The sequence below is a fragment of the Osmia bicornis genome, chromosome 5 (assembly GCF_907164935.1).
Source record: "Osmia bicornis bicornis chromosome 5, iOsmBic2.1, whole genome shotgun sequence".
Taxonomy (NCBI): domain Eukaryota; kingdom Metazoa; phylum Arthropoda; class Insecta; order Hymenoptera; family Megachilidae; genus Osmia; species Osmia bicornis.
The window spans coordinates 7,717,469-7,732,169 of NC_060220.1; the positions used below are offsets into that span (position 1 = coordinate 7,717,469).

The window sequence follows — 14,701 nt, forward strand, 5'->3', positions numbered from 1 at the left end:
AAAATTTTTTTCCATTTTGATGTCATTCCCTACCTTCCCGACGGTCGATTATGGTTGGTACCCACATGACAGGTGCTCTACGTTACCGACCCAGGACTCAAACGTGCATCAATCTGGTCCCTATGTACAAACTACGTTATATACATTATAGTTCGCTGACGAACACGTTAGGTTTCGTTTAATTAAAGGGGAAACGAAGAGAAATAGTCTCCCACTATTTGCTCGGCTTTCTCGTGTTTAGGCCTTGACAGTTCAGTGATGTCTACCCCTTCTGTTTTTGGTCATAAGAAAAGAGAATGAGTCAGACGAGTAGTGGGAGATTCCTCCTCACTTCCTCCTTCGAGTACGCGAAGCCAAGGGTGCTCGTGAGTGTGTTTCATTTATTACATACTTATATATGTAGGCATACACACCCACACGTATCGTGTACATGAGAACTTGTACATACATACAACACGCGTACATTTAAGCTGTGAGGTAGGCGCCTTAGTGCTACGGCGCATTTGCTAGTACCAACGGTCCGCGTTTATCGACTATCGTGTGTGTTCTGTGGCTAATGCGATCCACTGACTCTGAATACAAGAATTTACGTGTTTCTTCGTAAACGTTACCATTATTAAACATGATGGATGTGCAGAGCCGATACAAAGGTTAGAAGAAATATTTCAATTCCTTCTCATTGATATTTGGACAAAACACATCCGAACGTTTCCTATAGGACCAATTTAACCACTATGATGATCATCGCGAGCAAAACAATTCGTTAAATTGGGTGTTGTTGTTTAATTTCCGTGTTAGAACTGACGATCACATTCCTTTCCTTTGTTACATTTTTCTACAGTTGTAATTGCAAACGTAGCGTTGAAAATGTATCGACAGGCGCGGTACACTTTTGGAGGGACAACAGTAGTAGGCGGAGATGTAAATAAACGCGTGTTAATTGATTTGCCGTGGGTGTTTATTTATCTTCGTTAATAATATCGATTTTCTACTTGTCGTAGAAATTTTTTTCAACTTAATCTCCCCACTGTGCAATGACAACCATAGATACAACATTAATAATAACGAAATTTGTATTTTCATCGAGACATTAACATAACTGCGCTATACTTAAAAGCAACCCTTTTCTACGTGGCATGCTCGATAGCGAATTACGTAGTAAAGTAATTTATTTTTCTGTCGATTAAATTAAAAAAATTAAATTGAATATTTTAAAATTGCCGATATTATATCTGTACATTCAATCTTTTAGTAAACAAATTTATTTCTGGATTATATACGTTGCAATTCGTTTGGAAAACACTTAACCTTTTACAGTTTCATGTAAATCACCCAGTTTACAAAATATGAAATCAAATAGATGTATTTTTAATGGTTTCTTTTTGCATTACAATATGACATCGTAACATTGTAATATTTGATACGATTCAAATAAAAAAATTATATAATTTATTATTTTTCTATTGTAAATTTATGATACAATAGTAGTAGCAATTTAATTTATATAACTTGCATCACACGCAGTTGAACATTTCACTTCACCTTTAATCTAGTTGGACATTTAAGAAAGTTGCTTATGTATCTAACATTTGGATTACATGCTTCTTCTAACGTGATTTACCTAAGCTTGTAACCCGTTTAAAGTGTTTTAAGTTTGTATAAGCACTTGAAACAATGGATTATTTTCTTATTCGTAAAGAATAATAGAAAAACAGTTCCTTTATGTTTCGCTTGGTTTTATTATTTTTCGTATGAATATGTTTGCCGGTAATTTGTTTAACCCTCGGACGGCGGACTATGGAGAGAGACCTAGTTTCAATTTAATTTTTTATTTCATGTTATTTTCATTCTCTAAATTTTACACTATTCTTCTAAAAATTACTCTTAAAACATATGAACTGAACCCACTTAAACCTCCCCTTAATCCGGCGCTGCTGGTCAATGACCCGACGCGATGTACAATGGAGTATTCATATCGAAAAACTGATCAAAACTATTTTATTAATTTTAACTAAATAAAAGGCACTCGGGAATGATATAGAAAAATAAGAATAAATAAGAAAAATATTATAATTTTTTTTTCAGTGATTCCTGCGAGAAGCGATGGCTGTAAGAATCAAACACCGCCAACCCTACTTTCGAGTTTGAGAAGCGTCCTTTTCGTAATTGGAACGGTGGTGATCGGATTTGCTGCATTTTGCAACTCACTAACATGGTAAATTTTCAAGAATAAGGTATACGGACATCATTTCTACACCCTTACGTTTCGATCGAACAAGAAAATTTCATTGTCTCAGAGAATTTTTAATTCTTCTCTGCAACGATTATCTCACTGTTAAGATTTCTTTATCCCTTAGGCACTTACAGAGATTCTGGGGAGCATCCGGCGATTTCTGGCAAGCACAATGGGACAAAATTTTAGACAAACTAGGAGATGATCCCGTTACCCTCTGGGTTTATGGTATAAAAACAGAAACTCGAAGAATATGTAAAATGTTCTTAAATAAGCGTCGTTTTAAAGTAACTTTTTTTTACTATCACTTTAAACGACAATTATTTTCGAACACTAGGGTAGATCTGTCAGCTACTATGCCTCCTACGGTGACTTTCAAAATTCCAATAACATTTCTTAAAATAGAATTTTCTATTTTATTATACATCAGTTGAAGCGTTTTTTAATTTTCTACAAAAATGTATTAAAGCACCTCGATCGAAAATTGATTGGTTCAAAAGATATCTTAGAGAAACGCCATCAGGCTCTTCCTGTCTAGTTATATGAGACACCCTGTGTATATAAAAATAAACTGAAGGCACAGTAACAGGTTGATCCGCAGTAACTGACATAATCTACCCATATACATTTTATAAATTTCTTATTAACAATTAATAGCTTAGACTGATCTCTCGTAGGGTCGTTGGGACTAACGTTTTTCGTGTACTGGCTGTTCGGCGGTATATACACGATCCTAGACCTAACTAATCGGCCAGCCGCTTTGCGAAGATACAAAATACAGCCTGGCACGAACGAACCCGTCAACACGAAGGACTTGTGTAAAGTAATCGCTCAAGTACTGTTCAATCAGATCATTGTTGGACTTCCTCTGGCATACGTCAGTTATCACTTTATGGAATGGCGCGGTTATCCCCCTGTACGCGAATTACCGACCTTCCACTGGGTGCTCGTTGAAATCGCCATTCACATATTGTGCGAGGAAATTGGATTTTATTACTCCCACAGGTATACATATTTTTAACCTTCTTCAATACACGTACACACAGGGTGGTCTGAGATTCATGGTACAAACGGGGTCAGGGTAATTTCATGGCTTGAAATAAGTTGAAAATAAAGAATAACGAAATTGCGTGGGAGGCTTCGTTTTCGAGAAAGATGCATTTAAAAATCAGTTTCAGTACGCGTGTACTTGACCAATAACTGATTTCTTTTTTCTTAGAAAATCGATTGAGTTCAGTTATAAATAACTTCCACGTGGAGGTTATCGTTTACCTACAATACTGTAGGTGAAAGATAGTTATATTCTCTTGGAAAATTCAACGCTGCTCATTACGGCTGATCATTCTTACATTTTAATAGATCGGTAGTTTAAAGTTAAACGGCATATCTAATTCTCGGACGGCGGACTATGGAGGAAGCCCAAATTTTAATTTAACTTTGTATTTGATATTATTTTTATTTTCTAAATTTTATAACACCTCTAAAAATTATTCTTCCAATGTATAAAATTTTTTCATTTAAAAATTATATTAACCCACATTCCGCTGTCCAAGAGTTAAGATGGGATCTTAATTTTACAAAATGAAAAATTGATCACACGATAAAAGAAACGTAATATGTATGTACAATAATGATATAGCAACGAACAGAGTATAGCAAATATATTTTGCGAAGTTCCGTTCAGGTAATCAATGAGCCTCAGAGGTCAACAGAGGACTGGTTACCCCTTAAGTTTTAACTATAGATTTACACCTGATAGGTATATCACACATATCATTAGAAACTTCCGTGCTATCTTCTTACAATAGCCTGTTGAAATCAATGCTGAACAGTTAGGGTGCTTCCCTTGTCAGCAAAAAGAGTAAAGCAAATCACACGTTAATCGCCACAAGTCTTCTTTCATGATAATTTTAAATAGAACCTTCCTTAAAATATTACAATATATATATATATAATCACATTGCAGATTTCTACATAGCCGCTATTTGTATAAGTATATACATAAACAACACCACGAATGGACGGCCCCTATAGCTGTAACGTCACTGTATTGCCATCCTTTAGAACATATTGGCTCGAATCTATTACCACCGTTTTTGGGAGTATTCATCGTAGGTTCTCACGTGGCTACCGCTTGGCTTTGGTTCTCCCTTGCTATTCTTTCCACGTTGAACGCTCACTCTGGTTACCACTTACCATTCTTTCCATCTCCAGAAGCTCATGATTTCCATCACTTAAAGTAAGTAATTTCATAATACCTTTTTTAGAACCATTTTTAAAAAACTAAATCGATGTAACATAAGATTATTAAATATTAAGTTGTTTGAAATCAACCATTTTATGTGCACGCAGTAGCGCAACTAGGGAGAAGGGGGGTTGCAATTCTTCCTCCCTCCTCTCCATTACACAATTATGATTGCGTTACTGTTTGCATTCAATATGCAACAGCCTAATCTAATACATCATTTTTAATGTTACATTTTATGAGCCTGAAATTCCACAAACTTTGATTTATTAATTATTATGTTGTTTCAGATTCAATCAGTGCTTCGGAGTTTTGGGAGTGTTAGACCGTATTCATGGAACCGACACACAATTTCGTAATTCTAGAGCGTACCAGCGACACGTTATAATGCTTAGCTTAGTACCACCGAGAGAAGCTTTTCCGGATCAAGTGAAATATAAATTTAAATAAGCAGGACTTTTTTCAGTACTATCATTTAATATGAAAGTTCGTTGTGAAACTATATTTAGTATAAAAATGCAAGTATAAGATACTTCAGGGTTTTAAGTATTATCTTCGTTTGTATTACACTTCATCGAGAGCAGTTAATTAGCATAAATCAGTCAAGCTACATTTTTCATATGCTTTTCTACTTTTCTTTTTTTGTATGAGAACTGTACATTTTGAATTAATTTTATTCTATTATGCAATCTTAATTCATGTAAACATGATTATGGTGTGCTCGTAAAATGTTATTGTTAAACACTGTCTGTTTTTTTAAACAGTGTTGATCACCATGGACTTCCCAAGGGAAACTGACAATGTAGGAGAGGTGACCACCAATTATTGAATCCGTGGCCCGCTTACTTGCATGTAAACGTTTGCGCGGAAAAATTTGAATTTGTATTTATATTATTCATATTTCTTATTTCTATACTAAATTTTATAATATTTAATAACTAAAAATTATATTTTTTCTAAATTACTCTTAATATTAAAAAAACTTCAAAATTAAGAATTTGAGAGTTCCTGCTTTCCCTACATTGTTATTTTCCCTTAGGAAGCCTACTTTGCTCGATACGATACAATATCGTATTCAATGTAATGATATTAGATTATTTTTAATCAGCACTATCAGATACAAGAACAATCCTTCTAACCTTACAATATTGTATGGAATATTGTATCGCGTTCTATTTTCTTTTTTCATCCAAAACTATAATAAGATCCCTGGGATATTACAAAAATTTTACCATAACTCTAAAGGACGAACTTTAGATTATTAGAATATCTTTTTTACGACAAAATATACTGTTGGAAAATCTAGAATTATATCGTGTACTGTTATCAAGTCGAATTACTATTTTTATATTTAGTTCCATAATGAAAGCAATGACTTAATATAAATTTAATCTAACAATAAGATGAAATTATGATTATAATATTATAGTAAAGAGAAAAATAATCATTCTAGATTGTCATAAGCGGTCGGAGATTATGCATTTCAAAGTTTCAAATTTGCAAAACAAATCAAGTCAAAATTGTTTTAAACGATTAAGATTAAACGTCATTAACGTCAATAATCATATTTTTCTCTAATTCAAATTTATGCACATAATAAAAACACGCAGATCAAATCATGGAATTGACGCTTCGTTATTCCTTATTTTTACATCTAAAAATGAAGGTTTTCTTATTTAACGCAAATCTATGAAATTCTGATGAGAAGTATTAAAATAATTAAATGTATAAAGGCAATATAAATCTCAGTATTTGTCAGTTATTATATATAAAGTGGCTACATTATTCTATAACCATTTGTCAAGATATTATATATACTTTGTAATTTATATGCAATTTTAATGTCAATAATTTTATGTACCCACATAATAAGCTTACTAATAAAATGTACAAAATCAAAATATTTTACGATTTTTTTTTACAATAATAAATCATATATTATCGCTTAACATAGAATATAATACGACATATTATCTTTAGTTACAAGTATTTATATTTTATAACAATACAAATGATTTTTTACATACATATATAAAAATAGTTATTGCTTCATTACATTTAGATAAAATATAAATTCTACGAATGATAAACAGAAATGGAAGTTCGTAGAATTCCATTTTAATTAATAACAATTGCAAAAATCTTATCCGATAAAATAATTGCACTAACCATTGCTTATATTTAGTTTAGTATAATTTTATAAATGAGTATTCCATACTCATTTCATTTCTTTCTTTATGGCAATCGTAATTTTATACAATTTTTTTTTAATAACAAAAATGAAAATGTAAAGCCATAAAATAATTAGTATAGTAGCTACAAATATTTTGTTACACAAATCAAATTTCTTTGGTGGGCTAGATATTATTTTACAATTTATAAATATACAGTGAATTTTTACTAAAATTGAGAAAAAAAAATTTTAACGAAAAGGAAATTGTATGGAAATATTATCGTTAACAAAATTTATTTGAAATAAACTTTGTTTTTTAATTGCACCATGAAAAGTTATTTTAACCCGCGAAGAAAAAACTTAACATTGTTCTTAAATCTTTGCACGTTTACTTTTATGTTAGAAATATTCAACTTCAAATTTAATTAACGCAAATTATTAACAAATTATTTTTATACAGAATTTTGTAATTAAAAAAGATTTCAAAAATCGTTTTTATATTTACATATGTATAAAACTGTACATCTTAATAAGTTTGCAAAACTTGCTCGAATCAAAGCTCATTTTGAAATACTTTATTTATAGCATTCAATAAAGTATTTTGATTACCATGATTGTGTAAATGGAATTATTATTTCCATATTGTCTTTCCCACGTACCTTTCTGGCTTTCAAATTTGACAAATGAACGATAGTTTTTGCCTAAAAATGTCTACATTATATAATTCAAGTAATAAATCTCATACCACGGCAGTAATATAGTAAAAATATATACGGAGCAAGTTACGGCAGAACAAAAAGATTTATAACTCTTTATGTAAATGCTTTGATATATATGATTGAAGCTTGATTACTTAGTGTACATTTTATACTGAGTATAGAAAAGCATTGTTGCGAGCTAACTTTATAAATGATTTTATAAATATTAATCATTGTACATTCCATCGATAAGAAAATCCATCCTCCGGTAATGTCTTTTGTCCCAACAATCCCTACCTTGTTTATATATCATGAAAATAATAGCACCTAATATCGGCAGAGCTATGAGAGTAACAATAACTGGAAAAACATAATTAATTTTCTTCGACATTCCTAAATGCAAACCTTTCGTATGCGATATAAATGCTCGTTTATCACTGTTAGGTCCTACTACTGTAGCCGTTGGTTTTGGTCGATGTTCTTGAACCGAAGACGCTGTTACAGTAGTACTTTTCGATAACATTTCTTGCGTTATGTTTACAGCATTTAAAGTATTATTTAGAGTAGTAGTATTCAATTTTAAAGCGTTTGTATTAAGATCAATAGGTTTTTCATTATTATGAGGAATACTTGCTGTTGAAGAAGATTCAGGTATTAGCTTTGTATCATTAAGCGTTGCTACTTCATCGTCAGCAACATTTTCTTGTTTTGTATTTAGCATTTCGTTTGCTCCCTTTCTTGATACAATTTTGGTATTCTTTCTATTTTCTGTATTCTGAGTATTTTCTTCTTTAGAAACATTTGGTGAATGGAAAGAAGTCATGTCTTGTGTAGTAGAAGGTATTGAAATTGGACCGCCTTCTCCAGCAACTGAAGGAGTAGTAACATTTTTCTGAAACTATATTTGTATATATTTTAACTTCATATTTAATTGTCGCTATCATACTTGGCATACTTAAAATTAACTTAAGACAAATATATTATTATATACATTGCTTTTTTAAATAGTATAACATTTCTAATTTGAAAACTTAACAATTACTTGACAGTTCATTAAAATACTAATGAACTGTTTGTCAAACGAGGTAAATAGCATCGATACGTACGTTCGATGTTTTTGTAGGAACAACGGATGCAGATGTTGAATTAACTGATGAGGGTAATGTCTGATGTTCATTTTTTGGAAATGCGTGGACAGAAGTTGCATTTAATGCAGATGTCAAAGGTGCAGTACCATCTGTTTTAACCACATCACTCTTAGATAAGGTTAGAATAGATACAATCCATATAAACAGAATTATTCCATGGAAATTTTGCATCACAAATAAACCCATTATTTTAATTACAAAATCGAATTTCAGAATACTGGTAGTTGCAGATAAATCTGTTTAAAAGTTTTATAAAAATATAAAAAAATTTTTAAAGTGGTATCTACCACTATAAAACTGCCTGCTCCATCGCAAACACGCTCTAACTGTTGCGTAAATATACGTACAAGCTAACAAACACACAACTCTTTCAATGGTATGTGTGATTTCACTTTCTTCCATCATTTTCGATTAAACTAATTAAATTTCTCAAGAACACTTGTAAATAAATATAACAAATTTAGTTTCACATTTACGTTTTTAATATTTTAAGTCTTAAATTATTAAATAAATATTTAAATATACTTAATTACTTTACTAATAATTAATACAGATCATTAATATTAGATACGTAAAGTAATATTTAATGATTAGAAAAAGTGTTTTAAAAAAAATACTAAAGCTAATAATAATGGAATTGTTTATACTGTAAATTGTATACTACGTGCTATAACTATGTACATATAAGAGAACCCTAAAATTCTTTACTTTTGAATAATTAGAAATAAAAAAGAAAGAATAGAGAAATACTGTTTTCATGTTGTTTCATCATTATAAAAAAGTATTTTTCGGATTTGCTTTTTTTAAATGAAGAAATAAGTATGATCTTCAAATTTGGCGCCAATACCACACCAGAGCCTGATTCGACTTTCGAGATCTCGAAATTCTTAAAATCTCGAATAATACGAATTTAAATGTTGCGCTAATATGCCCGAATTTTTTCGTTTCCTTTTGTAGCTCGATTTTTTAAGACTCTGAACAATCTATATACTTTTAATTAATTAGAACGATTGATTCACATAAATTCACATAATGCACCTTACCTATTATCACATAATTATGAAAGTTAATCAGCTTTCAGTTGGCTATAAATTGCGATATATTACATTTTTACAAACAAAATTTTGGTCAACATTTTTTTATAATTGTGCAAATTTTGACTAAAAATGTTTGTAAAAATTCTAATTATTACTTTTCTACGCACATAACTCCGCATTTTATACCAACAACAAATTAACATTTTTTTCAACAACTTTTCAGATGTGCCTTCGTATTATCGCGAATCATAAAACATTAAGCATTGTGTGTCAGTTTTATTCGTATACGGTGTTTGAGAAGCTTTATCTAGTGCAAACCTTCCTTTTACATTCTTAATGACAAAGTGCCAAATAAACTTTTCTTTTCATTTTGTTATTAAGAGTAAATGACTAATTGTGAATACTACTAAATAATAAAATATCACTGATCCACTTAGAGTAAATAATGGCCCAACTTGTGTATATAATTTATTAGAGTCGTTACAATAAAATGAAATTACGTAAGTATAGTTACGTCTTCCACATACTTAAAATAGCATAAATGTAATTGCCTTTGAAAACAGTATGTCGTTCCTGTACTAATTATATAAATTATATAATTGCTCGTAGAATGATTTTCAACAAAGATGTTATAATAGTCTTTTATACTTATTTAAAAAATAACGAAAGAAACATTTAATTTAAAATCAAATTTTACAACTTACATTTAAATTAAACTTTCATCAAAAACATATGTTTTGTATATTATTATTTAATATAAAAATGATATGATATTTGTTGTTATCAATACCTTATTCTTTTACACATGTTTTGCAGTGCAAAGTAACATAATTATCATCATGATATATTTTCAAGGTATTAAAAAAAGAGGATACAATCAGTACATATAATTAACGTTTTATTATCATAATTAATCTTAAGATAATTTGAATGTTCATCATTTATCATATTTATCATTAGTTATCAGCAGTATTGTAACAAATTTTTCACTTTCTTCAGTGTTTGAGTTTGATTTATTAAAATTTGTTTCCTGGGCAAGAAAGAAAAATGATTTATGTAAAAACAAATAAATAATACTAAATAAAATTTTATGTAATTTATAGTTACGAAAATAAGTTTTACCAATATATAACCAATTTACTACTATAAAATTCATTATAAATATTTTAAAAATGCTCTATTCTCTTCATAAGGTTTCAAATTATTAGAATTCAAAAATTTGTATTTCACTGCTGATAACAAACTAATTTCTTTTAAATTAGATAATTAAAAATTTTTTACCTTTAATTTCTCCATAGTTATTAGTTTCCTATAATAAAATCAATAATTGTAACAAGATTTCTATATTTCAGTAATAGAACAAGCACACTTAATCCTTTTTATATTTTATCTAGTTTTTCGTATTTTACCAATAGCAAAGGTAAGTACTTACATAATAAAAACAAAGTCCAAGAACGCTTAAATTTATCTTCAAATTAGTGATGTCTGCAGAAATTGGAATTTACCTGTTATTTCTGTTTATCGTTCGAATCACTGATATATGTACAAGATATGCCGATAAATGACTGAATTGAAATCCGTGTCAAAAATTTTATTATTCCTTTGGTTTCATCAATTTTATTAATTTTCTCTACTAATTTTATTAATGATTGTAAGAAACATGTATTTTATAAAATCATGTTCAAAATTCTGAAATCTTTAATGATATTAATCATCTTAATAAAAAAAAGTTATCTTTAACGATTTATAAAATGTTTGGTATAAATGACTTTTTATAAATGATTTATTATCATAAAAATACAATCTATAATTGAAGGTATCTTTGGTCACGAGTATCTGAAATTTTGTTCCTGAGAAAAATATGGTCACATAGAAGCGATTAACCCTTTTTTCACAAGTCATTCTAAAACTGATATCTCACGGTTAAAAGGAATTACGATACAATCGGTTTATTTCATCAGTGACGTGTCAGCTTATATTTTCTTGCAGATACGGGTATGAAATACGACAATAAGTATTAGAAATGATATTTTAACAGATATAAAGGAATATTGTATCGTCACGTGCCCATCGCGTTGCCCAACCATCACCATTCAAAGATTAACATCTCGAATGGACGTGTGTAGCAAGACACGCTATAATTGCAATTATGTGCTTACATACATCGTCCCATTTTTCAATTTAACCTTTCCCCTTGATACTTTGCCTCAGTAATATTAATATGACTTAAAATTGTTCCCTCAATTATTCGATCATATTCAATGCATAGTGGGGGCCAGCAATACCCCCCACATTATGGCATTCAACCCCTTATGATTGTAATACAAACTGTGTTAGCAGTTAATACATACTTTTAACACGATCTTGAGTAATAGATGACACATTGGTGCCACTTTTGAATGCTTTAATTTACTGCCTTGTTATATCGCAAAAATTTGTCAGTCAGTTTTCTCTTGATTCTCGGAGGTAGTATTGACGTTATCCTTCAGACTGAATGTGTTAAGAGAAAATGTACATACAAGACGAAGCCTTGCCTTTTACTACTTGCCCTACTAAACGAATAAATATAAGACTACACATGTGTAATATTTTGCCAAAAAGTAACGAATTTAAACGCGTACAGAATAATACTTCCAAAATTTTTGGAAATAAGGACATTAGTATTGCCCCTCACCCGCCTAATGGCACCGCTGATAGCTCCTCAGCCCCCCACATATACAGACCCCATTTATTGGCAGAATTGCCGCTGGATCTATGTAACCCTTTTTAATACAACCGCAAATATATGACTCATAGCAATACAGGTGTAATCTCGCGGATAGTGATGTACTAATTATTTTCGTTACCCTGTAACAGTGCTCTTCTATACGCTTCAATATTTGTTGCTAAAGGCGAGTGATGGAAGATGCAGAAAAAGACAAGACAGGATCTATCGTATTCTAACGGTTTATTTAGATCCAATTACGTTTAACGAAAGATAACACCACTCTGCGTAGCCGTTCGATGAACAAATCGTTACCTTTGTATTCATTCAAAACGTTTTGCATTTTATCATAATTGAAATCATCAATGTCACTCACGCTCAACGTGAGTATCTTTACCATGAAGCACAAATGTACGAATTCACGCTCGGCATCCTCGTGCATTTTCTCTTTGAATCCCTCCTTGGTGAAAACGTCAGTTTTACATCCCATTTTCTCTAACGTCTTTATGAACGCTACGTAATACTCATCCATTAGATTCTCTATTTCTTCGTCAGTTACCTCCAGTTCCACGCTCGAGAACAAGAAAAACAATAAATCGCGTATCGGACTACCGTATAGGTATATTTGAAAGTCGATGAATTTCACGTCATCGACAGCGCCCTTCTCGTTCCGACGAAACATCACGTTGTTCACCCAGAAGTCCGAATGAATGATGGTCGTCCATGGTTCACGAAGAGTGTCGTTCCAGATATTATCTATCGTCACTTCCGTAAAGATTTTGTAACATTTATCGAAATACGGATTCATTTCCGGATCCTCCTTTATTTTGCTCAAGATCAATTTAAACATGCTTCCACCGACGCTCTCACCGGGCAATGATTTTGCGTACATCTTGAACACCTCGAAAATACCAGGCTTCTTTATCTTGGTAGCTATTCCTAAAGCGTGGAATCTCGCTAATGCTTTCACTGTCATTTCCGCGTGTTCTAAGTCGTAACCTGCATAAAAATGTTCAAACAAAACGGCTTTCAGTAATAAAATAACGAACAAATTGATTGTAAAAAGGAAGCGTTCGAAGAAATTATTTTATTGCTTTACTTCACCTTTAGATCTATCACCGGTGTAATAACCCTTGACCTTCAAATTATCCATCAGAATAACCGCGTTGTCGTCGAAATCGGTACCCGGCTGCGACGACAACCTGGATCCATAAAATTTCGCTGCAATGTCGAACAATTCGCTCTCCCTGAACCCGCACTCGAGTTCCAGTTTATTGTACGCCGGGATGATGGTGTCGTACATAAAGATCTCTTTCATAAATGTACGAGAGCTGTTGAATAAACGTCTCTGGAACTCGGTCGGTGGTACCATCTTCGCGATCAGCTCAAGTTCCTCCTTTTTTCCAGTTTTCTCATTCTTCAATTCGACATGGACACTGAAAATCGAGCTTCCATAATTCTCCCCGGGCGGTAACAACGATTTGGTCGTGAAATTCTCGATAGTAAATTTATTGTCGATTTTCTGATGCAAAACCGGCTCCAGATCACGAAGCACAACCTCCTTCAATTCTTTGTCATCGTTACTCATGATTACGCGTTAAAGAATAACAGAAATCTGTATATCCACCGTGTTCAAAATTCGCTTCCCGTTCAATCACTTCCCGACGAGCTATGGCCGCGTGGTCTTCAAACAATAACTTATATGTGCTTCTTTAAGTACTCATTGGATTTATAAAATCGAGCACTACTCAGATCCTAAGATTAATAGACCTTATCAATTAGTTCTCTTCGTGTACTATGTATTACGTAAGGCTGTCCAACACAAACGTCAATTTTTCGTTTTCAGAAACCGGCGCAACACCGACGACCGATTCACGTACATAAGTACATGTTATACCGACAACGTTTCTATACGATTTATCATCAGTCGCTACGATGATAATGATCGTTTCCCCGCGGGATCTCTCCCACTTCATTACGCTTGATTCTCCTTTTTAAACGTATACTCTGAAACGCTATGTTGACAATTCATTTCTTCACCTCTTCTTTCATCTCCGCGCGTATCTACGTCTATAAAACGATCACGCTAGTAAGTAGGTTACCCTTTGGTAACTAGTGCCACTTTCGAACAATCCTTCATGTTCATTCGTTGATTAAAGGTTTTCCTTCGGGTGCTGTCTACCTTTTTTCAAGGAATTTCCCAACAATCATCCGAGAGACGGTGTTTGTAAAAGATATCAAGTCTATATGCCCCTGTACGACGTTACATTCGGTACACATTTTTCTCGATTTTAAGATCATTTCATTCGCTTACTTTTAACACCGTTTCTCACTCTCTGATACAGGTATTTTTACATCAGTTATGTCCTCTTACGTTACATCCCCCTTTTAGTCGCCTTTTACGATAGACAGTGACCGTATTCTTGATCTCAATATTTGTTGGTATGGTTGGAAAAAACGATA

General features: G+C 31.9%; 3 protein-coding genes across 3 annotated transcripts; 1 reads left to right on the forward strand and 2 right to left on the reverse strand.

The window, feature by feature from the left end:
- Positions 1 to 416: 416 nt before the first annotated feature.
- On the forward strand, positions 417 to 6,102 carry LOC114880115 (fatty acid hydroxylase domain-containing protein 2). Its single transcript, XM_029195754.2, has 6 exons — positions 417 to 650; positions 2,086 to 2,215; positions 2,358 to 2,461; positions 2,911 to 3,238; positions 4,200 to 4,472; positions 4,769 to 6,102. The coding sequence occupies exons 1-6, from the start codon at positions 623 to 625 to the stop codon at positions 4,926 to 4,928; spliced, it is 1,023 nt and encodes a 340-aa protein (XP_029051587.1). The 5' UTR covers positions 417 to 622; the 3' UTR covers positions 4,929 to 6,102.
- Positions 6,103 to 6,734: 632 nt separating this feature from the next.
- Positions 6,735 to 8,838, reverse strand: LOC114880104. Its single transcript, XM_029195735.2, has 2 exons — positions 8,456 to 8,838; positions 6,735 to 8,247 (listed from the first exon to the last, which is right to left on the reverse strand). The coding sequence occupies exons 1-2, from the start codon at positions 8,681 to 8,683 to the stop codon at positions 7,576 to 7,578; spliced, it is 900 nt and encodes a 299-aa protein (XP_029051568.2). The 5' UTR covers positions 8,684 to 8,838; the 3' UTR covers positions 6,735 to 7,575.
- A 3,626-nt stretch (positions 8,839 to 12,464) lies between these two features.
- On the reverse strand, positions 12,465 to 14,686 carry LOC114880116. The gene is made up of 2 exons (XM_029195755.2): positions 13,343 to 14,686; positions 12,465 to 13,237 (listed from the first exon to the last, which is right to left on the reverse strand). Exons 1-2 carry the CDS (start codon positions 13,824 to 13,826, stop codon positions 12,486 to 12,488), a joined length of 1,236 nt encoding a protein of 411 aa, XP_029051588.2. The 5' UTR covers positions 13,827 to 14,686; the 3' UTR covers positions 12,465 to 12,485.
- Between the last annotated feature and the right edge of the window lie 15 nt (positions 14,687 to 14,701).

Coding starts and splice junctions, on each gene's coding strand:
- LOC114880115 (XM_029195754.2), top strand. CDS start 623: ATGATGGATGTGCAGAGCCGATACAAAG. Junction 2,462..2,910: donor CGTTACCCTCTGGGTTTATG/GTATAAAAACAG, acceptor GATCTCTCGTAG/GGTCGTTGGGACTAACGTTT. Junction 3,239..4,199: donor GGATTTTATTACTCCCACAG/GTATACATATTT, acceptor ATCACATTGCAG/ATTTCTACATAGCCGCTATT.
- LOC114880104 (XM_029195735.2), bottom strand. CDS start 8,683: ATGGGTTTATTTGTGATGCAAAATTTCCATGGAATAATTCTGTTTATA. Junction 8,248..8,455: donor TTCCTACAAAAACATCGAAC/GTACGTATCGAT, acceptor ATACAAATATAG/TTTCAGAAAAATGTTACTAC.
- LOC114880116 (XM_029195755.2), bottom strand. CDS start 13,826: ATGAGTAACGATGACAAAGAATTGAAGGAGGTTGTGCTTCGTGATCTG. Junction 13,238..13,342: donor CACCGGTGATAGATCTAAAG/GTGAAGTAAAGC, acceptor ATTTTTATGCAG/GTTACGACTTAGAACACGCG.